Consider the following 23,618-nt stretch of genomic DNA (forward strand, 5'->3'; position numbering starts at 1 on the left):
TTTGTTGAAGTCTAATCTCTCCTTATCTCTCTCTCTCTGTGTTCTGTCTTGACAGCAAATGAGGCAGAAAAGCAAGCAACAGGCCAAGATTGAAGCCACACAGAAACTGGAGCAAGTAAAAAATGAACAACTCCAGCAGCAGCAACAGCAGCAACATCAACAGCAGACAACCAGTCAATCAGAGGGAGATGGTACCAACAGTGGTAACCAGAGTCCAGCCTCTCAGCCCAGTAACGGCAGCTCCTCCCCGATGCAGCAGTTAAACTCGAAAGAAACTTTTGCAAGGCCGCAACTACAAGCAACCCCAACATCTTGTCCTTCAGAGGACGTTTTTGTGCGACCGCCTCCTCCCCCTCCATCTGGTCCATCGTCCCAGCCCCAGTCTCCACAAGTTTTCTCACCAGGATCCTCTGGTTCTGGACCATCTTCTCCATGGGACCCATATGCCAAAATGGTTGGGACCCCAAGACCACCGCCTCTCGGACCAAATTCATGTCGCAGAATGTCTGTGGAGTCTGGCAAATCACCCACCTCTTTGACAGAACCGCAAGAGAGAGGAAGACCCTCTCCAGCACATGAATCATTTGGTTCTCCCACCTCAGTGTGCAATGACCCTTATGCCAAACCTCCTGATACACCCAGACCTACGGGAGAAATGGATCCCTTTTTGAAACCCATAGGACCACCCAGGGGCAGTCAAGCGGCTCAAGGAAGATCCCCAATGGGTTCTCCTGGCAGAGACCCATACTCACGGCCCATGATAAGAAATGATGCCTATCAGCGCATGGCCCAGAACAGGATGATTTTGTCTGACCCTTACTCAAGGCCTCTAATAGCACCAATACCTGGAAGTAATGAATCTGGAGCTGTTCCTCTCTTTAAAACACCAATGCCCCCTCCTCAGGCTCAGGATGCCTTCAACCGACCAGGTCAACATCCCACTGACAGATTCTCCCAAAATCAACCAAATGACCCCTATGCACATCCTCCGCATACCCCAAGACCATCAGCAAATGACAGTTTCACCAGTCCACCTAGAATGGGTCAGCATCACCCTCAGGGGCACCCGTTTTCTCAGTCAGGACCAGTTCCTCAAATGTCTAGAAATCCTTATGCACATGCACCATCCACACCCAGGCCAGATCGTTTCACTTATGACCCCTTTGCCCAGCCCCCTGGTCCCAACAAGCCAGGTCCAGACCCTTTTTCGCAGCCTGCAGGAAACCAGCGATCCATGAATGAACACAGTATTCAACCTCGACCGTTTTTTGAAACCTACGCTCGACCACCAGGCACCCCACGTCCTCATGACAACTACGGTCAGTCATCAAACTCATCTAGTCCGTCCACCGACCCGTACTCACAGGCACCTACTACTCCTCGTCCTAGTGGGATGAACCAGTTTGCTCACAAGCCCCACATTGGACAACGAATGTCACCTTCCCACTCAATGGATCCTTTTGGTCATCCACCAGGTACTCTACGGCCCTCTGTGGGAGAAAGATTCTCTAAGTCACCAGGTAGCCAAAGGGGACCAGTAGAACCATTTGCAAGTACACCTGGACCATCTAGGATAGGGAGTAATGACATGTTTTCACAGCCAGGGGCCCACAGAACAATGGTTAATGATCCTTATGCCCAACCTCCAGGGACTCCAAGGCCTGGTTCTGATGTGCATAACAGACCTATGGTAAGGCCAGGACCAGGAGTAGGTCAAGATCCTTTCTCACCTCCTCAAACCAGGCTTCAAGAACAGTTTCCTCATCCAGACTCTCTCACACCAAAACACCCTGGAGTTTCTGAAGATGGATTTGGCCAGTCACCTTCCACAAGACCCAGTCAGACTCCTGGGCATGACCCATTTGAACAAGTGCCCATGGCGCCTTGTCCACAGTCAACAGAGAAAATGGAAATAAAAGATCAGACAACTGTGGGGAACAGTGGAGCGGGCCCCCAAGATCCCACCCAAATGCCAAACAACCCACAAATGCCTGCCTCATCTTCTGAATCACAAGGTGTGGCTCTCGCTGAGACCGAGGAGAGACTAAAACAGGTACCCCAGAACTGAAACCCTCCAGAAAAAATACTTTTTTTTTCTTTCACATACGGAAAACCAGCTCCTACTGTTGTAGAGTTATCTAATTTATTGTTATCAGGACTGATGAGATGACTCTACAGCAGCAAGTACTGGTTGTCTCTTTGATTTGCTCTTTGACCCTGCAGCTACATAGTCAATTTCTTAGTGAATAGGTATCCATGGAGATTATTGTAGATTTGTCATGGATTATAATGTATTTGATGAAGATGTGTTAAACCCTTCAAATCTTTCATTGCGGTTGCATAATCTCACATTGGAAAATTGTGGAAAAATGTTGGATTTGTATTTATTCAGTGGAAGAAAAATGAAATGATTAATAGTTATTAATAAAGTCACAGTTTTTGGTACAATTTCTCTTAATGCTTTGTACAACCCCCTTTTTGGTAATAAGACAGCAGATATTCTTCTGCTGTAACATTTAACAAGTTGGAGCTTGTAAAGACTGGGTTAGGAACTCTGATAGTCTTGGAAGAATGTCGATTTCCTATTTTTTGACCATTTTGAAAGACCCAGTCATACATTTTCAGTTTTATTGGCTTAGTACACCATCATTTTTTGCCATCCATTCTGTTTCCTGTACATTTGGAAGAGGAAAGGGGCCACAAAGGCATTGCCTTCCAACATGCTTTTCTACTGAGGGACGAGATGCTTTTGTGCTGAGGGCCATGAAGGGCTTTTCTACTCTCTCCTTTGTTTCACACCAACCCCAGCTGGAGTGCTTGTTGTAGAAAAGCTCCATCATTGTTTCTTCTTTCAAGATAAATCCCAGCAGAGTTTGGTAAACTCCACATTTTTATACTTGATAGTAAGACAGGAAATGCCTTCTTCTGGTATCACTCGCAAAGACCTGGTTGCATTTAATTGACCCCTAATAATTTATATGGAGACTTGGCGACCCGCAAGTTGCCACTTTTAGCGGGAGTACCCTATGATATTTCCCAATGTGTTCAATGATGAGAGAAATGTGGATCTTCATCCAGTTTTGTTGCTACTGGAAAAAAGAAATAAGCCTCTCACATGTTTCCTAGCAACCGAAGTGGAACTCCTCCCACTTTATCATTAGAAGAAGAGCATGTTTGGTTAGCTAGTGTTACCCTCTGTATGCACTGTACAATGGCTGCTGGAAAAGACAAGTGTTTTATTGTTATCATTCAGAAACAGCTTTTACATCCTTGATGGTTGTGCTGGAGGTTCCACTCCTTCTGCTTCTGAGTCTGACTCAGGGTGAAAGATGTCCAGTTGTACAATTGTAGATTTTTCTGCAGCCATTTTCACGTGTATAAAGTGCAAGTTTGAGTTGGGTGGGGGTCGTTACCAGCAGCAGCTTATTTGCATAAGTGAAAGAGGCTCTAAAACAGCTCATTCTGAAAGGAGCTCAAAATAGACAGAACTGAGCAGGTAAAAAAAAATCATGATATGAGAATGATTTTGTAGAAAAGAAATGTAAGAAACCTGTTTACTTTGGCCTCTGGAGCCACCTAACTTGCTTTAAAGGTCCCTTCTAAGACTGAATTTAAAAATATAATTTTACTGCTATTTTAAGGCAGTTTTTAGTGTCATAAACAATTTTCTGAGAACGTATCTTTTCTGCAGTGAATAAATGTTCTCAAATTAAAAGTTGGATTTTTCATTGTTATACTTTTACAAATTTTTGCCAATAAATCATCTCTATCTAGGGGAAAAAAATCCATTGTCAAAATGTTTTTTCTTTGCTTAATGTAAGTTTTGTTCTTTAGATCTTTTTACTTGCCTGTTTGCACAACCTTAAACAGAAAATGCGGAAAAATATCCACAATAGAAAATGGCAATGCTGTAAATACCAAGAATGAAATATATATATATATATATATGCATTGAAAAAAATTCTTTGAACATTTCATGTCCCAATAATGCTTTTTATTTTTCTCTGTTCTGTAGCGACAACGAATTAGAGAGCTAATCCTCAAGCAACAGCAGCAGAGGACTGCCAACAGACAGGAGAGGGGCCCTCAGGATCCTGCTGCCAATTTAACCCCGGGAACACCACGACCTTGGCCCCACGAGGGCCCTGGTCAACAAGGGGAAATGTTCAACAGGCCTCCTCCACCCTATCCTGGACAAGGACCCATGAGAGGGTCAATGCGATTTCCTGGAAATTTTCCAGGGGATCAGCGAGTCTGCTTCCCTAATGATGGGCAAATCCAGCGGGCACCACATCCTGGAGATCCTAATTTAAGACATCAGGGACCAAGGTTTGAGTTGCCATTTTGTTTTGTGCAAGAGTTTTTTTTTTGTTTTTTTTTTTTTTTTTTTTTTTTTTTTTTTTTTTGCAAAATCCAATATGCAATACAAAGCTTACACTTTTATTTATCTTTCAACCTTTTTAGGTTTGGATTTCCACCTGCAGCTTTAGGTCCTCATGGCCCTCAAGAGTTCTTCCTCAGAGGGGAACATCCAATGCAGGAAGTCCCTCCACAGATGAGAATGCCCATGCCCACCGAGATGACAAAAGTCATGGGAGGAAGCCCTATGGGTATGCCTCACCACTGCCCACCACGCAGCCTGCCTATGCAGCAACACAACATAATGGGTCAGCATTTCATCGAGCTGCGACACAGAGCTGTAGAAAGCAGGCCGCGCATGCAGTTTCCACCTGGCGCCATGCAAGGAGGCATGGACCCTAATCTCCATGGTCCGAGGCTGCCGAGCTTTCCCGGACCACATGACTCCAGGTTCTCTTTGAATCAGGGGCCTAAAATGGTGGACTCTCTTCCCGGTCAGTCTGGCCACTTGCACCTGTCTGCCAGCTTGGACAATCTTCATCAGCAAACCCAGATGCCAGGAATAAGTGCCATCAAACAAGCTCCTCTAATGAGATCAATGAGCCAACCTGCTTCAAATGAGACCCAAAACATGACATCATCCATCATCCTCTCTGCACCCCCTGCTGGACAGTCTGTCTCGGTGACTAACAGTGAAGCCGTGGAGGAGAAACTAGATGCAGAAGACTCGGCAGTCAAAGATCTCGAGGACGTGGAGGTCAAAGACCTGGTCGATGCTGACTTAGAAAATCTCAATTTGGATCCAGAGGATGGTAAAGACCTGGATCTGGAGACAAATGACCTACACCTTGATGACTTTTTAACATCTGGCAAATTTGACATAATTGCATACACAGACCCCGACTTGGATGATATCAAGAAAGACATGTTCAATGAAGAACTGGATCTTAGTGATCCCATGGATGATAACGCTGAAGCTACAGACATTCCTAAAAGTGCAATCCCTGAAACTGGGCCTTCATCCAGCTCAGCATCTGCTCCGTCAAAGTCAGAGTCCACAGGTGAGCAATCCGCCTCTGAACTTAAGCCGGAAGTACCTGGGAGTCACAACTCTGACTCGTTGGCACCAGATCAGGAAATTAAAACGGAGTTCAAAGACTGTCAAGGGCCACCTGAAGTGGTAGACCAGCAACGACCTGAAAACCCCTCGTCACAGCAGGGAGTGCTCTCCGACTCCACCCCAGTCCTTTCTAGTTTACTCATTAAACAGCAGCCTGAGGAGCAATCATTAAATCCAATCATCGACTCCGTCAGTCAGGGAGGTAACCTCATGGCCCAGCAGAACCCAGCCGGCGATAATCGGCATACCTCCGCGCTTACGGTGAGTCAAACGATAGCGGACACGGCCACTGCAGGACAACTATCTGCTTCTGGCTTTGGAGCCGACCAACAAGTCGGAGTAGACCAGACCGGTCTAAGCCAAGCCCAGCAGACTTTGTTGAACCAGAATTTGGGTCAGCACAGCCAGCAACAGCGTCCTCTCCTGCTGGAGGAGCAGCCCCTCCTGTTGCAGGACCTCCTGGACCAGGAGAGGCAAGAACAACAGCAGCAGCGTCAGATGCAAGCCATGATCCGACAGCGTTCCAGTGACGCCTTCTTCCCCAACATTGGTAGGGTCCTCGCCAGCCCTTGCAGGATTTTGTGTTAGACACGGCACCTGTGCTTCGATTATAAATGACCGTGCATTTATTTGGCAGATTTCGATGCAATCACTGACCCCATTATGAAAGCCAAGATGGTTGCCTTAAAAGGGATCAATAAAGTCATGGTTCAGAACAACATGGGGATGGCTCCAATGGTGATGAACAGGTAAAGGCCACTGATTTTACACAGCAGTAATGTTCATACTGAAATCAAAATAATTACAGGTGTGACTCGATAAATTAGAAAATCTTTAAGGGGTTTTAAGTCAGTTCAAACATTTTAGCTGGTGTTTTATTACACAGAGTGAGATATTTAAATCCTATATAGAATTCTCCAAAAAGTTACTTTCAATTGAAAAGAGGACAATTAACCAAGGATCTCTTTGATACAAAAACCTCTCCAGATTTCTGGTTATGGTGGGTTTCACTTTTTGAATTCAGCAAACAAATACAATTTTTTCCATTTTTTTCAATGATGCTCCAATATAAGATGCACCTCTACTTCATACTAGTAAATAAGTTACTCTCGCAAGGAGATTTTCAATGATTAGCATTAGCTGCCTAATAATAACAGTACATTCTCCAGCATTAAAATGAGAACATTAACAAGCATTTTATGATAACCTTGTTTCACAGATTCCCTCCCAGTCCTGCCCCACCTTGTCCTGAAAGCACACCCATCCCTCCACAAGTCATTGGACCGGTAATTAATTTTCAAAAGAAAATATCAAAAGTTGGTGTTGTCAGTATAATAATATATTTGTCGATGTTTGTATCAGGATGGCAAATTGACCCAAGTACCAAGACCAAATCCTCCAAACTTTGGACCAGGATTTGTCAGTAAGTTTTCCAAAGACTTTTTTTTTTTTTTTTTTTTTTTTGTGAAGGATCATTTTTCTCAAGATATGTTATGACTGTAAATGTAAAGATATTTGTTTTTTTTCTGCTGTCAAGTTTTGCTAAGAAAACATCCATCTTTCTTCCATCAGACAACCCTCAGAGGGCTCAGTACGAGGAGTGGCTTCAGGAGACTCAGCAACTACTTCAAATGCAGCAAAAGTTTCTAGAAGAGAAGATCGGAGCTCACAGAAAGTCAAAGAAAGCCCTGTCTGCCAAGCAGAGAACTGCTAAGAAGGCAGGCAGAGAGTTCCCTGAGGAGGATGCTGAGCAGCTCAAACATGTCACAGAGCAGCAGGGTGTAGTGCAGAAGCAACTGGAGCAGGTAAAATGCAAGGCTTGATGAGCTCCACCACTGAGCTCTGTGTGACCTTTATATGCAGGTAGCCATCAGCATAAATATGTTTATCTGCAAGCAAAGCATTTAATTGTCAACGAAGGGATATCATTTATCTGGTATAGCTGCAGTCTCTTCTGTCAAACCTGTAAAGTAACCATACAGAATAATTCAAACAGAGAAGCATATTATATATGCCTCTGCTGGAAATGTCGGTGAGTTCAAAATTCCATATAGTGTAATAAAAAAAAAACTTGGATCCAACAGTAAGAACTGCACAGTCTTCAAATGGTCAAAGTATAAAATTTGATTGAATTATTTCCAGGTCTGGAAAAAGTGTTTTCAGACTTTGTCTCATTGAAGACAAGGAATCTAAACTGGTTGCAGCCATCAAAGTTGCCACACCTCCCTGTAATACAGCAGCTCACAAGCGTCAGTTCTGACCAGTCTCTAGATATTCAATTAGCTATGCATTAATCTGTCTGTCCATCCACCAATTTAAGTCCATTTAACTTACCATCCATTCAGTCAACCTTCCAGTTATCCCAGCCTTCTATCAAGCAACTTATCCTTCTGTCTGTCTGTTCATCTGCTCATCCATCCATCCCTTATTTATCACTGATTCATGTCTCAGGCTAGTCATCTGTTCATTCTGTCCAACTGAGAATACATCTATTATTTCTTTCTATCTATCATTTAAATCGCTGTCCATCCTTTCCTCCATACATCTCTCCAACAGCTTTTCATGTGTTCATTCTCCTTTCTATTCATCCACATGTCCATCTGCCATGAACATTCACTTGTTTTTTTTTTCCATCTTCCATCTTTCTATCCATTTATTTATCTACCCTTTTGGGGGTTTATGTAGGTTTAATCTCTTTATTCAATATCTAAAGCCTTCAAAAAATATTGTAGTCTGGCCAACTTTACCATTCTTACTTAAGCTAAGAATGGTAAAATACAAGTTGTAGCATATTTATACATGTACTGCAGTGTTTATAATGAATATTTTTCTAATTAAATATTAACCAGACATTGACAGGAATATCAAAATATTTTAGATGTATTTTTTTAAGAAGTCTGGTGAAGCACAATGTAGGGAACTCTGAATCCTTCATCACGGTGATGAAACCGTTTTCATCTTTCATCAGATTCGCAAGCAGCAAAAAGAGCACGCTGAGCTTATCGAGGAGTACAGAGTGAAACAGCAGCAGAACAACATGACCCCCATCATGCCCGCTATTCACTCAGCGGCGGGCAATCACGGCATGGTTCCTGGCGGCCCGCCGATGGTCCAGCCTCCCATGAACCCCATGATGCAGATGCCTCTTCACCCTGGCCAACCAAACGCAGCACCACGCATGCCCAACCCTCCGCCGGGCTGGCATTCTGGGGCTGCAATGCCTCTGGGTGGACCGGGAATGCCACCCATGATGCCCCCTCAGGTAGCTGCTCCAGGTTCGGCTCAGCCCCTTCAGATGCCGGTGGGTAGCATCTCTCAGCACTCACAGATGCCCGTTGAGCCCCAAGGCACACCTGCCCCGCCGGGCGCGGTTAAACCGATGCAGGCGGGTGGTGTGAAGTTTGACGACAACAACCCCTTCAGCGAAGGTTTCCAGGAGCGCGAGAGGCGGGAGAGGCTCAGGGAACAGCAGGAGAGGCAGCGCGTGCAGCTCATGCAGGAAGTGGAGCGTCAGAGAGCTCTGAAGCATCGCATGGAAATGGAGCAGCAAGGGTTGATGGCCCCAGATGGCAGCGGTGCACCTCTCGCTCAGATGCCGTTTTTCAATTCTGAGCTGCCGCAAGACTTCATGCAACCCCAGAGGCCCCCGCTGCAGCAACCACAACAACTTGGACCGATGTTTCCCCAGCAGCAGGCCATGCAGCGCAGCTTGGGCTCACCGCCTGGAACGTTCATTCAGGGTGACCGAAGACCAATGATGGGCAATGGGATGATGCCCCCGGACACGGGGCCAGGTTTAGGGCCAGACGGCGTCGCCATACCAGGACCTAACTTCCCCCACGCTCAGCCGAGGCCCCGCCAGTTCAGTGGACCAGGAATGATGCCTCAGATGCCCGGAGAGGGTCCTCCGTTTGATTCTGCCACACCGCTTCCATCCAACTTTCCAGGCTCAGGTCAATCTCTCATCCAACTCTACTCCAACATCATTCCAGATGAAAAAGGGAAAAAGAAAAGAAACCGCAAAAAGAAGAAAGATGATGACGCGGACTCAGTCAAGACACCTTCGACTCCGCACTCGGACCTCACAGCCCCCCTAACGCCGTGCGTTTCTGACACCTCCTCGACCCCGACCAGAAACACCCACGTCTTTGGCGATCAGGACCTGTCCAGGTCTCCGTTGCTGGGGTCTTCCACGCCCAGCCATTCAGAGCTGGAGAGGCAGCTTTCTGGTGGGCAGTCTGGTCATCCCACTCCAGCATCAGACGTGTCGAGGATGCAGGCTCAGGAGCACGAGAGGATCCTCAGTAACATAAAGCTGGAGCAGACCGATGCCGCTGAATGCGATGGGTCCTTCAACTCAGAGATGAACTCTGTGAAGGAAGAAAGGAACAAAGGGAACATGTCTCCATTCCCCGCTGGACAGAGTCCAAACAAGGGAGAGGCTGGCAATGAGCTGCTGAAACACTTACTGAAGAACAAGAACACACCTCCACCTGGCCTGTCACAGCAGCGGTCCGAGGACAGCCTGCGCTCAGAGAAGGAGGAGGCCACCGACTGCAAAACCCTGCTGAGGCAAAGCTCCATGGACAGCAACGGGGTCAGTGTTTGTTTATCCTATAGCTGTAGAGAACAGATCAACACAGTGAACAATATGCAGGCAAATGTTTTACCAATATTTTACATAAACCAAAAGTACAAACTTATATTTTAGAGTTTTATGCGACATGGAACGTAAGCAAAAACCAGAGGTCAGATCTGGTACTTTACCTGTTGCATTAGAAACTGACCAATTTCAGAGGAGGATCGAAAATGTTTCTGTGTGATTTAAATGAAATTGAAATGCACTTTTTGTTTCATTGTCCTTTTACATATGATTCTTAGAAACTGAGATTTCTTTTATATGGATGATGAAGATAAACTACACTATATTTGTATATTTCTCAGTATATTTCAAAAGCGTGGCACCTTTGGAAGAGGACCAGAGCACAGAAGAAATAAACTACACTTTTAATGCAACTATTTTTCTTTTCCAAATTCAGGCTTTCTCTGACGGAACCTCGGAGTTTCCTGGCTCTCTGCTTCCTGAACAAGACAAGAAGAAAGGGAGGAATAAGAGACCACCAAAGGGAGGAGAGAAGCCCGCTCGCTACAAGAAGAGAAAGAAGGAAGGAGACGACAGGCAGCTGATCCATTCAGGTCCCGACACCGTTATGACACAAATCAAACAAGTAAGACTGCTTTTGCTGTTTTCTTTCTTCTAGTCATTTTTCTTTGTCAAACAGCTGAAAAAAAAGTTTTGAATTTGCATTTTAATGAATCAGAAAATAATTGAAAAGTGTATTGATTTTTAGCAAAACTTCCATAGATTAATTGCACACAAAGTGACATGTCATCTTTCTGGTCATTTTGATGACTATGTGGCCTAGCTCTATGAATACACCCACAAAAATTAGTTTTTAGGCATATTTTTAATATGTTGGATTGTAGCTTAAAGAATGCTAACTCCAGCTGTCACCGACTGTAAACAACAAAAGGTGAACAAAAAAAAGGTGATTGCTAAAGCAGCTTTCTGTTCACACTGCTGTATCTGAGCATATTGATAGAAAGTTGACTCGCAGGGAAAACTATATCTAAATGAGTTTGCTGTGTTTTCAGTAAAGCTTTGTTTTTTTGTCAACTAAATATACAGTTTCCATGTCCGTTGTTATCCTTAATCTCATAATTGTTTTGTCTCTTTGTCTTCACACAGCAGCTTTCCCTGCTGCCCCTCATGGAACCATTGATTGGAGTGAACTTTGCCCATTTTGCTCCCTACGGCAGTGGCCAGCTCAACGGCGAAAACCTTTTGTCTGGTACTTTTGGCAGCGCCTCGCTGGACGGAGTCTCAGATTATTACTCCCAATTGGCCTATAAGGTGGGTATTCATTCCTGTTGAAAAACAGTAAAACACAAGAGTTTGTGTTCATAACGTGTGCCGGTTGTGAATCTGCAGCAGAATAACTTGAGCAATCCACCAACACCACCGGCGTCTCTCCCTCCAACTCCACCACCTGTGAATCGACAGAAAATGATCAACGGTTTTGCGACGACTGAAGAGCTGGCCAGCAAAGCTGCTGCCATGGGTAAACAGCATGCAGCTACGTTTCTGGAGACGACTACATCACAGCTCACCATTTGCACCAGTTGTTTTTCTATGCACAGTGGACAACGAAAGTATTCGTACCACTCGAACACATTCACATTTTATCAAATCGCAACCACAATTGTCAGGGTGTTTGCATGCTGAGGTGGATCATAATTTGGAAGTGTAAGGAGAAATAAATGTCTTTTACTAAATGTTTTACAGATATAAAATGAAAAAGGTTTTACATTCATACTTAGTGGAATCTTTCACTACAGTTACAGCAGCACATCCTTAGGGGTGATCATCAGCTTTGCACATCTAGAGAAAAATCACCTCTTCATCTTTGTGAAAAAAAAATGCTTAATTTGTTTTTCCTTTTTCTCCAATTACTTTACTATTAAAAACTAATAATGCTTTCAGTGTTGCTATAATATGGAAGTTATTTTTCCATTAATTTCCAGTTTCCAAAGGTCTGGTGCCCAAGCCACTCCACGTCCCGTTTAGAGCTGAGGAAGAWCTTTTAGCCCGGGCCATTGCTCAGGGACCCAAAACTGTGGATGTCCCAGCTTCTCTTCCCACCCCTCCTCATAACAACCAGGAGGAGCTCAGGTATCGAATCAGTAACAGTAATTTATAAGTGGATCATTCGCTTCGGCTGTATGGTTTTTGACTGTCGCTTTCTTTCGCGATACCAGCAATAGAGGACAGGAGCCGTGCAAGGAGAGGGATTCACCTGACAGCTTCGTTCCCTCCTCATCTCCCGAGAGCGTGGTTGGCATGGAGATCAGTCGCTAYCCAGACCTGTCTCTGGTGAAGGAAGAGCCACCATCCCCATGCTTGTCTCCCGTGCTCCCCATGCTGCCTGCCCCCGACGRGAAAGGTGAACACCCACAACATCCTACATAATTCAATCAAACATAATTAATTACCTTGCAATTAATTAGAATTTATGAGGTAGTTTTAACACAGAACTCAAGCTTCTAAGCTATTTTGTGCAGTTTGTTTTCTTTTTGTTTTTTGTTTTTTATCTGGACCCAGTTTTATTCATTTTTCCGTTGTTGTTTTTTTTACTCTTCAGGGTCAGAGATCAAACTGCAGGATATCAAGACTGAACCTTCTTCGATGTTCTTTGGCTCCCCCTTTGGCCCCATGTCTAACGACTCCAAACAAGGGCTGGTTTCTGTTGCTATCACACTGAGACCAGCTGCAGCTGAGGTAAGCTGACTGTATGGCTGCTTYAGCTAAAATATTATCATCAGATTTAGTCATGATTTGCTCAGATGACGATCACAAACTCATTGGTCAGAATTGAAGTTCCGGTCTTTTGGAGTTTGGAGACTGTAGATGGGGAAAAAAATATATAATTTCAGGGTTAGTGGGACGTTTCATAGCAAATATTTATATGATTCTTACAAGATAAAATGATTTAAATTTGATTGTACATATGCGTGCCTCTCTCTTAGAACATCACAGGTGTGGTAGCGGCMATTTCAGACCTCCTGTGCGTGAAGATTCCCAGCAGCTATGAGGTCAGCAGCACCCCGGACAGGCCTCCTCTGTCTATGGGCCCTCGCATGGGTCCCCACGGGATGGAGTCGCGGCCTCCCATGTTCTTCCACGGGCCGGGGGACCACGGCGTGCTCCATGGCCGGCCCGGACAGATGATGCGTCCCAGCGGGCCACAGGGAATGATGCAGCAGCAGCATCCACATCCTTTCCATTTCCATCCCAACAGCCCTGGTGAGAGAGTGAGACCGAATTAAACAAGAGTGTCGCTGAGAGTGCTGTAATTGAAATGTCATTTCTAATTTAGCTGTACGTAATGAGTCTGTGTGGAAGAATGCAGCAGTCGCTTCGCTGTGTGTAGTTATTTATTTTCTTCTTCTTTTAAACCTGAAGGTGATTAAATTKTGCTTATTTCTAAGCGGGACTTGTACACACAGTAGTCAGACAAGTTCAAAAATGTTCAATTAAATTTGATTTGAGTGAATCGCAGCTGTGACGGTTTGCACTRCTTTCTTTCTTATCCTGAAAGTTCATTCTTTTTTTTTTTTTTGACATGTTGATTCTGTCTTTCCTACATGACGCAAACGGTGCCAAGGAGAAGTCCACTCACATTAAACATTAGATTAAATTTCAKCATTTTGATGTACTTGAACCATTTTAAATGGAATGATCATGGCAAACAGAATTTAAGCAATAATTCTGGTGAACTCCTGTAAATCCGCAAACTTGTCTTCTAGAGAAACCCRGCCCTTTTTGTCGTAAGCAGCAAACTCCTGGCATAACTCGATCTGGATAGTTGACCACTTTTCTCATTAGAAATAATAGAGCTCACTGAAAATGGCTTCTTGAAACAGACCTGCTTTTAAAGCAGTCGGGACATTTTAAACGGTTTGACGTGTAAGCCATTCCAGAAGCTTAAAACAACCACAACAAAACAACTCCTGTTACGCGTTTATGATCATTATTCTGTTGGAGAACCCAGCTGCTTTGTTCAATTCATTAGTTCTACTTGTAAGAAGATAAACCCTCGGCACGATGCCACCACCGTGCTTAGAAGGTTCATCTCGACTCCTTCAAATGTTTTCGCCAGAATAGATCCAGAATGTTCTTGCAGCTCCAGGCGACTGTGTTGAGTCAGAACTTTATGAGTTTGATTCCATCTTCTTCTCTACTAAATGTTGATGAGCGCTTGGGCAAGTTGCCTACCATTCTGCATATTGATGTGTGAATATAGAACAGAATAGAACAGAACAGTATATAGAGATTCTAACCCATACCGTCTCTGCTGTTGATTAATATTGATGCCAGAATGCATTTTTAAAAAATCAATATTTGTTGCCTCAGGTGCCGCTGTGGCTCGAGKAGCTGACCATAAGACTCCTGCCGGTGCTGGATGTAAACCCCACTGGTGCTGCCACTGTAAAGTGGTAGTTCTGGGAAACGGAGTTCAGAAAAACATCAGAGATCTCCCTGCTCGCATGAAGGTACCAAACAAACTCTCATCCTACACAAAATATGCATAATCTATCAAAAATTAACCTTCAAACGTGTTCAGTGCTGCGGTATCTAACTAACTTTAAATAATTTTTTTTTTTTTTTTTTTTTTTACCCCTCCCTTTTTGGGTGTTAAATTTAATACGTATATCATGCTTGCTTTTGAAACTCAGCAGTGCTCTCTGGGTTAATAATATATCCTTCTRGCAATCAGACACTTGATTGAGATTTCAGCTCTCAGATAGGAAAAAAAAGCCCCTCAAAAGGCTGCTTCACATTGATTTCTTTTTTTTTTTAAGAGTTGAATGTAAGATGGTCTAAGGGCACGTTTATTGACCACGCAAGCTTCATTGAATCCAAAATATTATCTGCTTTCATACTGAAGGCCAACATCTCTGCAGTAATACCGAACATATTATTTTATATTATTAGTCCTGCCTGCTGAAGTTAAATCAGTCTCAGATCTGTTGGCTGGGTAAAGCATTCAGTTTCTTCATCTTTTTTGCTTTATATTAGGAGTATGAAGGCCGTTTGAGATCGGATGAAAACCTGGTCTTTTGTAGTCAAAGCTGTTTCCTTCTCTACTGTTCCTCATCATCCCCTCAGTCCAGACCCACCACAGAGACAAAGGTTTGTATCGTTCTAATCCWTGCAGTTTAAACCTGCGTGGACCGAGTAACAACTGTTTGCTTCTATTTCCTCTGACATTTTCAGGAGTCGATGTCCCTTCTTCCCGCCTCTGACCAAAGCGAGAGCTTTTGCAAAACTCAGCATCAGTACAACAACAACATGTCCTCGCTGGACGTCCATTGCCTCGCCCAGCTCCAGCCCAAAATGTCTCCTCCATCTACTCCGCCCATCCCCTTCCCTACAGCTGGAGAAACGCCCAAGTCTGAGACCAAAGCCGACGCCCTTAAGGTGACAGTGAAGCTCAAGGCCCGGCCAAGGTCCCACGACTGCTGGCACCAGGGAAAGAGACAGAAAGGTCTCCGCTGGAGAAAGTGGAGCGTTCAGGTGGTTTTACCGCCGAGGATGAATTCGCARCTTCCAGAGGAAGATAAGATTGACGAGCTTCTGAAGAAACTAGGAGCCTCCCTGCGCCCTCCGTCTTTGCTCAAAGATAAGAGGCGGTGCTGTTTCTGTCACCAGTTTGGAGACGGGATCACCGATGGGCCGGCCAGGCTGCTCAATCTAGACCTCGACGTGTGGGTTCACCTGAACTGTGCTCTGTGGTCAACTGAGGTGTACGAGACGCAAGCCGGCGCCCTCATCAACGTGGAGCTGGCGCTGCGCCGCGGCCAGACGATACGCTGCGCCTACTGCCAGCAAACCGGAGCCACCAGCGGCTGCCATCGCCTGCGCTGTACCAACGTCTATCATTTCACCTGTGCTCTGCAAGCCCAGTGCACCTTCTTCAAAGACAAGACTATGCTCTGTCACGCCCACAGGCCCCGGGGAACGGCAGGGCAAGCCTTGGAGCACGAGCTGCGCTGCTTTGCCGTGTTCCGACGCGTCTACGTTCAAAGAGACGAAGTGCGACAGATCGCCACGGCCGTGCAGCAGCCCGAGTTGGGCTACACATTTCGAGTGGGGAGCCTGGTGTTGCAAGCGATAGGACAACTCACCCCGTTACAGATGTCTGCCTTCCATTCACCGACCACCATCTTTCCCGTTGGCTACGAGGCTTGTCGCATTTACTGGAGCATGCGCCACGGCAACCGCCGCTGTCGCTATGTCTGTTCAGTTGAAGACAATGACGGGTTTCCAGAATTTACAATCAGAGTCGTTGAACAAGGCTACCAAGACTTGATCCTGACGGACACCTCTCCTAAAGGTAAAGAAAGTAACATTTTCTGGACTTTTTTTTGTTTTCTGAGTTTAGTTTGTTCTTAAGCAGTTTGTGTTTTATTTCAATTAGGAGTTTGGGATAAAGTGCTTGGTCCAGTTTCTGACAAAAGAGCAGAGTCTGGCACTCTGAGGCTCTTTCCTGTGTATCTGAAAGGAGAGGATCTGTTTGGACTCACAGTCCCCGCAGTCACCAGAATTACTGAATCGGTTTGTACCTAAATTTGTGTTCCTGTTGCTTTAAGAGTCAAAAATATTGGCAAACATCTAAACTATGTCTGTCATCCTTGCGCTGCATTGCTCCAGCTCCCAGGAGTGGAGGCATGTTTCAGGTACTCTTTCCGTTACGGGCGCAACCCTCTTGTGGAATTACCGCTCATGTTCAATCCAGCGGGGTGTGCACGCGCAGAACCAAGAACAAGCTCCTCCCACACTTTGCTGGTGATAAGGTAACTAAGTAAATGAGCTTTTATGCCCGTTTAAAACTGAAGAAATGAAAGAGAATTTTCAGTTATATTTTTGAAGTATATGTGTGTCTCTTTTCATGCATTTCCGTACAGAATAGTGAATACACAACGAGGCCAAGGGTGTGGAATTCACCCCTTTACTTTTGCATTACTTTTCTTGTTACATCACCATATTAAGGGATCAACTGGTCATCTTAAATAAAATTTCAAATCTCTCTCAGTGCCCCCAAGTGGTCAGACATTCATCTACCAAATCAGTCAGTCAGAAAGTAGGTCAAGCTGTCAGTTTCAAGCATCCAACATGCCAAGGTTAGTGGATTCTGAGCAGATAGAATACCGTGCCAAATGCCTTGTAAGCATCGTTTCCCAGTGCCATGCAGTCATTCCACATCACTGAAACAAAAGGATGATGCACAACGCTGTAATAAAGTCAGGAAATTGTATTTCCAGCAAAAGTTCAGAGTGATTCCGGTAAGTTATGTGAACCACACCCATCTGTTGAGGGGGAAAAATACAAGTGTTGTAGAAATTGAAGTGTAGGAAAAATGGAGGGAGCTAAAGGTAGTGATTTAAGACTCCAACTTATTTTAGTTATAAAAAACGTTTAAAATACCAGAATGCTAATAGCACGGTAGCTAAAGTTAATGAATATTTGCTCATTTTGGTCAATTTTTATGGAAGAAAATAATTATTGTGATCACGATAAATGTTGTTGGTTAACTCTAAAATGATAGGAAGCTGTTTGGGATTATAGCTTTTTCTTTCCACCGTGCCATCATCATTAAATATATTATTAAAATATGATTAAATCCAATTAATGAGTGCTGTTTAGTGGTACAGTCACTCTACGTAATGTAACCATCAAGTAGGCCATTTCTGTCAGCCTGAAAGAGTCTAAGCTAGACTTAATGTATAATTTTATAGCAGTGATTGTGCTTCTGAACCTCTGTCTGCAGTGGCTAATTTATTTCCCGAAAGACAAGCCAATTTAATACTTGTTGTTTTTATAACTATCGTGATGAATGCCACAAAATGTCAAGATAAAATGTTCTATCCATGTTGCTGATTCCCATTAGCTGCTGTAGTGTTGCATATGTTGGCATTAGCTGAATTGCAAACATTGGCCTGTTGGCCAATGGTATTTTAAAAGTAAAATTTTAAAGTAAATTGGCTGAAATAGAAAGTGTGCAGAAGTACTTGAATACCAAATAAACATATGAGAATACCAGCAGAACCACAATAGTATGAACGCTTTAGAAGATGAACTCAATGAGGCAAAACTGTAGCATTGGCGCTAATATGTCTCCTTTTTCTCACTCTGCCTCAAAATGCAGGCCTCAACCACAGGTTGTGTCCAGCAGCAGTGCCAGGTCTAATCAAAATGTGGCGCAAGGAGAAGGCGGTGTTCCTCACAGCAAGACTCCAGTTGTGCACCCCAGGTCCTCCCAGTACCGCTGGATGAAGAGCGAGTGGAGAAGTAATGTGTATTTGGCTTGCTCCCGCATCCAGGTGACTGAACTACATTTCATTGAAGCTTCTGGTTTTAAAGGGCTTTAGGGCTTTTGCAAGGTCTTTAAATTTACAGAGTTCCTGCACCGCCTTGAATTGCTTTAACAATTTTACAGATTTGGATAAGTGACTAAAGAAAAGAYAATAGAGAATGTTAAAAGTTTCAAATCTACAGACTTTGTTGTTCTGGTATCCAAACTGTGAAATTTCTAAAGAATAAGGGTACGTACACTGATTTTTAATTCTTAATTTTAATTTACAGAATAAAATAAAAAAATTCAATTCTTGGACCAAGTTTTACTGTAGGCCCTTTCTTTGTATATTTAGGCGATTACATAATCCACTACTAGCTTACAAGTGTATCTTTAACAAGACTGGCTGGAGAACAATTATTTGAAAACTTGGCTAAAAATCAATCAAAAGTAACGCTTAACATGTAAAGTTGGTAACGTTGGTGTACTTAGCTTTGATCTCAGATACCAGAATAGAAAAGCATAGTTGGGCAGACATAGTTAGATGCATCTTACTTTTAATAGAACATATCTTAAATATAATTTTTAAATCTTGTTTTTTTTTTTTTGTAATGTAATAAACACTTAAAGACATAATGTAACATAATGCTAACATGATATCTACACAGGGCCTGGGGCTGTTTGCTGCTAGAGACATCGAAAAGCAAACCATGGTGATCGAGTACAACGGAACTGTCCTCCGAAATGAGGTCGCCATCAGGAAGGCAAAGGTTTACAGATCTCAGGTATAAAATAAAAATAAAAAAAAACATAATTAAGCCGAGTTTTGACTTAATCTTTAATTGAAAATTACAGTTTATTTTCATATTCCTTTACAGAACCGAGCAGTGTTCATGTTCCGCATCGACAGCGAGCATGTTGTGGATGCCACTCAAAGTGGAGGGCTTGCCAGGTCTGAAATTGATCAAATTATATCAATGTAGCTGTAAATCAAAAACCTTAGTTTTATATCTGCTTTTGTTTGATATTAGATTTTTGATGAGTCACTTTACATTTGTGTTGTGTGTGTGTGTGTGTGTGTCTGAATTACAATTTCAAAGTTAGAGACAGTTAAAGTTGATGTTGCTAAAGTTTTGCCCTAAAGGTGGATGTAGCTGTATAGAAGGCGCGCTMCAACAGCGGGAACCATTTCCAGTGAACAAAGTAGTTTACTAGGTTGTTATTTTAACCTGGTTGTTTCAGCTGCTGGAACCAGAGCCAAATCAGGTTGCCGTGGTAGTAACTAACCCTGTAAACATCCCTGATTGGGAGGCAGTTTGCAAACACAACATTAAACCCATTCAGTCATACTTAATATCAGTATTTTACAAAGGTCTTCATTAAAATAGAGTGAGAAAAAATTACTACATTTATTGGAAGTATTATTTGCATGAAGTGTGGACTTCTACTTTAGGTTTACTATGGCAACAGAGAGAGTAAACATGCTCATTTAAGCCTGTGTGTAATTTATGCTTCTTTTTTTTTTTTTTAGGAGATGTGCAACGTAGCCTTAAATTTATAAGGAATCTATAAATATTAAAAAGTTCATCCGTCTTTAGAGTGATCTGAATTCTGTTTCAAAGTGTGACCACGGGGAAATAATCATTGTGTGTAGAGCACTGGTTACAATCTCAGCTGTGATTTTCTCTCTTGTGCTCTAAAAGCAGCTGGAAAAGCTCAGGTTTAAGCGGCCGAGTTTAGGAACCTACCATGCACCATATTTATCAAACCCTTCGTGACATTATTATAGACAGTTTATAGGTCATTCTCTGTTTGCTTCCTCTGTAAAGCATAGCTTGAATTAATTGCCACTACAAATCGTGCTGATTTATCTCATGAGTGTAACGTTAAACTTTATCTGAGGTTAGAACATCTTTAAATRCATCTCTGTTGGCTAATATGTGCTGCGTACTGCTCTTCTTGCTTGTAACACAAACTAATGTTCCTGCAGCCACGCACTGAAAACAGGTGGTTTCAATTGTACTCTGTATAAAAACTCTCCATTAAGGTTCAAATAAAAAAAGTCAGTATTTTCCAGCTCTTAAGTACGGACAAGAATGGAAAAACATTTGTATTTGCAGATCTTAGACTCTATTCCACTGCCCTCCTCCTGCTCTAATTCCATTTTTAAAGCCTACCCACTGTGAAATGATGTGGAGTTTTTATTTTAGTATTAGCAAATGCTTGTAAAGGACTGGGAGCTTGAAAGGTTGGAGAAGTGTGGAGTTCTTATGTGAAGATTCTTTAGGAACCATGTGTAAGAACAGATATTTTGTTTTATTATTCTTCCTCAGATACATCAACCATTCTTGCGCCCCTAACTGTGTCGCTGAGGTGGTTACATTCGAGAGAGGCTACAAAATCATCATCAGCTGTATTCGCAGAGTTGAAAAAGGAGAAGAGGTGAGTATCCAGAAGCTGCTGCACGAATACAGTATCAAAGCTCAGTAACAAATTTCCCTGCCTTGTTTTTCAGCTGTGTTTTGACTATCAGTTCGACGCCATCGAAGGCCAGCACAAGATTGCTTGCCAATGCCGAGCTCCTGAGTGCAGGAAGTGGATTAACTGAGCTAAACATCAAAACCATTCCTTGCTTGAGCGAGTGAGTGTCATGATCTCTGCACAGAGGAAAAATAAAAGCTCCACGCTGCAGTCGATGTAACAAAATAAAAAGAAATGTAAAAAAAAAAAAAAATTCAACAGAAGGGTTGAAGGCTAGTTCATGAGGATCATGGGAATGGAGGGGGGGGAAAACTTGTCTGGAGGAGGAGAAATCCAACACGGTAGCAGGATGTGACTTGTGCCATATGTAAAAGAGGCTTTTGTCGTTCACAAGGCCTCCATCTGTCTGTATGTATCTGCTCGTATATTTGTGGTGTACATGGGGGTGCAGAATCCACCAGCGAATGAGAAAGCACTGTGCAGGGTGCGGCCTTACTGCTAACTAAGGGCAGGCCCTTTTTGTTATATAATAATGTATGCCGTTAGACTAAATGTAGACATCACTGAATGAGGAATGTACAGCAACGAATACCGTGAAGGGAATATTAACTTGCACTAAAGAAAAAGAAAAAAAAAAGAAAAGAAACAAAAACATACACACAGAAAAACTTTTAAATACTTGATTCCATGAGTCAGTTGTATCATAGGTCTCCGTCATGTGATTTGTGTGGAATTTGAGAGGTTTTGTATTTATTACTGAGTGAGTGAATTTTATTCTCAAAATGATGAGATTGAGTTTAAAGAAGGCTATTGTTTTTGAAGATTGAAGATGACATGCTGTTACTTTTGTACAAATGTATATAAAGAAAACTATAGGAATAACCGACCAAATACTACCTTAACCTTCTTGATGTTTGGGTGTTTTTAAAATCGTTTCTTTTTACTGTTTTGTTTTTATTTGTCATTGAAATTTATTTAAGATGGACGTTATTTCAGTTTGAGAGTATATATTATGATTATTCTGTACAGAATTTGTAAAATAACCACAATAATTCACAAAGTATTTTTGTTGTATTAAAAGTAAGGTATTGTAGCGTAGTGTTTTTTGTGACTTACACATACTTTGACCACTCGAAAGAAATATTTTTGTTGACTAACGAGTTATCAGTTACAGAATCGAGAAGAAGAAAAAAAAAAGGATCATCGTGATCTGTTTGCTGTTAATCAGGTCTGATTTTAAAGAACTGTGAATTAGGAGTTACAACCCCCCCCCAAAAAAACAACAACAGCTTTTTAACTTTTTATCTTAAACGAGAGCAGCAAAGTGTTTTTACTTTACTTTTTCGGGGGGAAAAGGTGCAAACATCTAATCATGTATAACGTAGATGAACCAGTGTGCGACAGAGAGAATTGTATGTGGAACCGACGGTCGTTCTACCGTTTCTTGGACAGAAACGGAGTTCTGCTTAATCAAAAATATTTCTTATACTGACACTTCACAAGTCACATGCTTAGAAACAGRCGAGTTTTTGCGTGCACAATTTCAAGTCGACTGTAAAATTTTGCARACAGTCTTAGAACTTGTAATGTATATGGCATGTATTTTTTTAACTTTCTGAAAACTCAATTGTATATATTTTCTCAATGAATGGTTGTAACAAAATTGTTTCTTGGATATTTTTCTTCTCTTGTATGATATTACATTATCCTGCCAGTGTGTTTGTGCTACATTTTCTTGGTCGTGTAAAGTAGTCAAGATTTTTTTTTTCTTCTTCTTCTTTTTGTTGTTTATTTTTGAAAATGCCTTTTGAAGTGTACAGAGTACGAAGTTTGGATTTTGTGGAATTTAGAAACATTTACAAAAATAAACTATTTTACATGTTACAAGTTGTGTATCTGTTTTTGGCTCCCCGGATGAATTATAAGTTAATCAAAAATCATTTTCATACCACATTAGAAKTGAAATAATTTGAAATTATTCTCTTAAATCTCAAAAACAAGGCTTGGATAATTGAGATTAATAATGCAAGAATTTTCATAAGGATTCAACATTACATTCTGTTTAATTATTCTCGTCTACATGKATTCAACCCAGAGAAGAAAGTTTGCTTGAGATTTAAAAACCAGGATTGTTGATGTTAGAAACTCCGGAATATTGTCTAAAATGTTTAGAGACACGGATCCTGAGTTTCCCAAGAATTGGACACCAAACCATTGACTTGACTGCAAAAGACTTGCATCAGCCTCTGAGGTTTCACATTCTTGTACGAAAACTCAGGCTGAGTAAGCGTACATATTAAACACTGAAGAGCTCCATACTTGAACTCCAGAAATGCATCATTACTGACCAAAAGCACAAGAAAATTCAGATTCTGTTTGCTCACAGCCATATAAATAAGCCAGGGAGATCTTGGGGATTCCTTTTTGCAGCACAATGAATCAATACTGAAACCTTTTTTTTTTGTCAGTAAATCAGAGGAGGAAAAATAAAGATCACACTGCCTACAATGAAGTATGTTGGTGGTCAGAGATCCGCTGGRACTGGAAACCTGCAGCATTAGAGGCAATTCAATCAAGAATCAGAAAATTTCATACGCTTTGAGAGAGCTGGAACTTTGGGTGTCATTGAGGCTTTAAACATAATGATCCCAAACATCTGAAACTTATTTGTTCTGGAAAATGCTGGAGTGGTCATCTAATTTTCTTAACTAGAAGTCTAATGAAAATTATCTGGCAGGATT

At 42.4% G+C, this 23,618-nt stretch overlaps 1 protein-coding gene across 9 annotated transcripts in view; it reads left to right on the forward strand.

Moving 5' to 3' along the window:
• The window catches only part of kmt2cb (lysine (K)-specific methyltransferase 2Cb), a 76,686-nt gene extending 53,925 nt beyond the window's left edge, over positions 1–22,761 (forward strand). For 6 of the 9 annotated variants that reach the window (XM_008434094.2, XM_017310002.1, XM_017309997.1 and 3 more), the window contains 25 exons: positions 56–2,053; positions 4,016–4,329; positions 4,465–6,029; positions 6,117–6,228; positions 6,699–6,765; positions 6,842–6,902; positions 7,052–7,284; positions 8,448–10,076; positions 10,519–10,707; positions 11,229–11,393; positions 11,472–11,601; positions 12,065–12,212; positions 12,299–12,483; positions 12,682–12,818; positions 13,067–13,343; positions 14,454–14,593; positions 15,120–15,233; positions 15,318–16,437; positions 16,522–16,658; positions 16,755–16,897; positions 18,250–18,424; positions 19,065–19,181; positions 19,275–19,348; positions 20,730–20,838; positions 20,912–22,761. In XM_008434094.2, the coding sequence (XP_008432316.1) occupies positions 56–2,053; positions 4,016–4,329; positions 4,465–6,029; positions 6,117–6,228; positions 6,699–6,765; positions 6,842–6,902; positions 7,052–7,284; positions 8,448–10,076; positions 10,519–10,707; positions 11,229–11,393; positions 11,472–11,601; positions 12,065–12,212; positions 12,299–12,483; positions 12,682–12,818; positions 13,067–13,343; positions 14,454–14,593; positions 15,120–15,233; positions 15,318–16,437; positions 16,522–16,658; positions 16,755–16,897; positions 18,250–18,424; positions 19,065–19,181; positions 19,275–19,348; positions 20,730–20,838; positions 20,912–21,004 (9,432 nt within the window). In that variant the 3' untranslated portion in view covers positions 21,005–22,761. The remainder of the gene's footprint in view (positions 1–55; positions 2,054–4,015; positions 4,330–4,464; positions 6,030–6,116; positions 6,229–6,698; positions 6,766–6,841; positions 6,903–7,051; positions 7,285–8,447; positions 10,077–10,518; positions 10,708–11,228; positions 11,394–11,471; positions 11,602–12,064; positions 12,213–12,298; positions 12,484–12,681; positions 12,819–13,066; positions 13,344–14,453; positions 14,594–15,119; positions 15,234–15,317; positions 16,438–16,521; positions 16,659–16,754; positions 16,898–18,249; positions 18,425–19,064; positions 19,182–19,274; positions 19,349–20,729; positions 20,839–20,911) is intronic. The other 3 variants (XM_017309999.1, XM_017309998.1, XM_017310000.1) reach the window with 3 other exon arrangements.
• Positions 22,762–23,618: the final 857 nt, after the last annotated feature.

The sequence above is a fragment of the Poecilia reticulata genome, linkage group LG17, assembly GCF_000633615.1.
Source record: "Poecilia reticulata strain Guanapo linkage group LG17, Guppy_female_1.0+MT, whole genome shotgun sequence".
Classification (NCBI taxonomy): domain Eukaryota; kingdom Metazoa; phylum Chordata; class Actinopteri; order Cyprinodontiformes; family Poeciliidae; genus Poecilia; species Poecilia reticulata.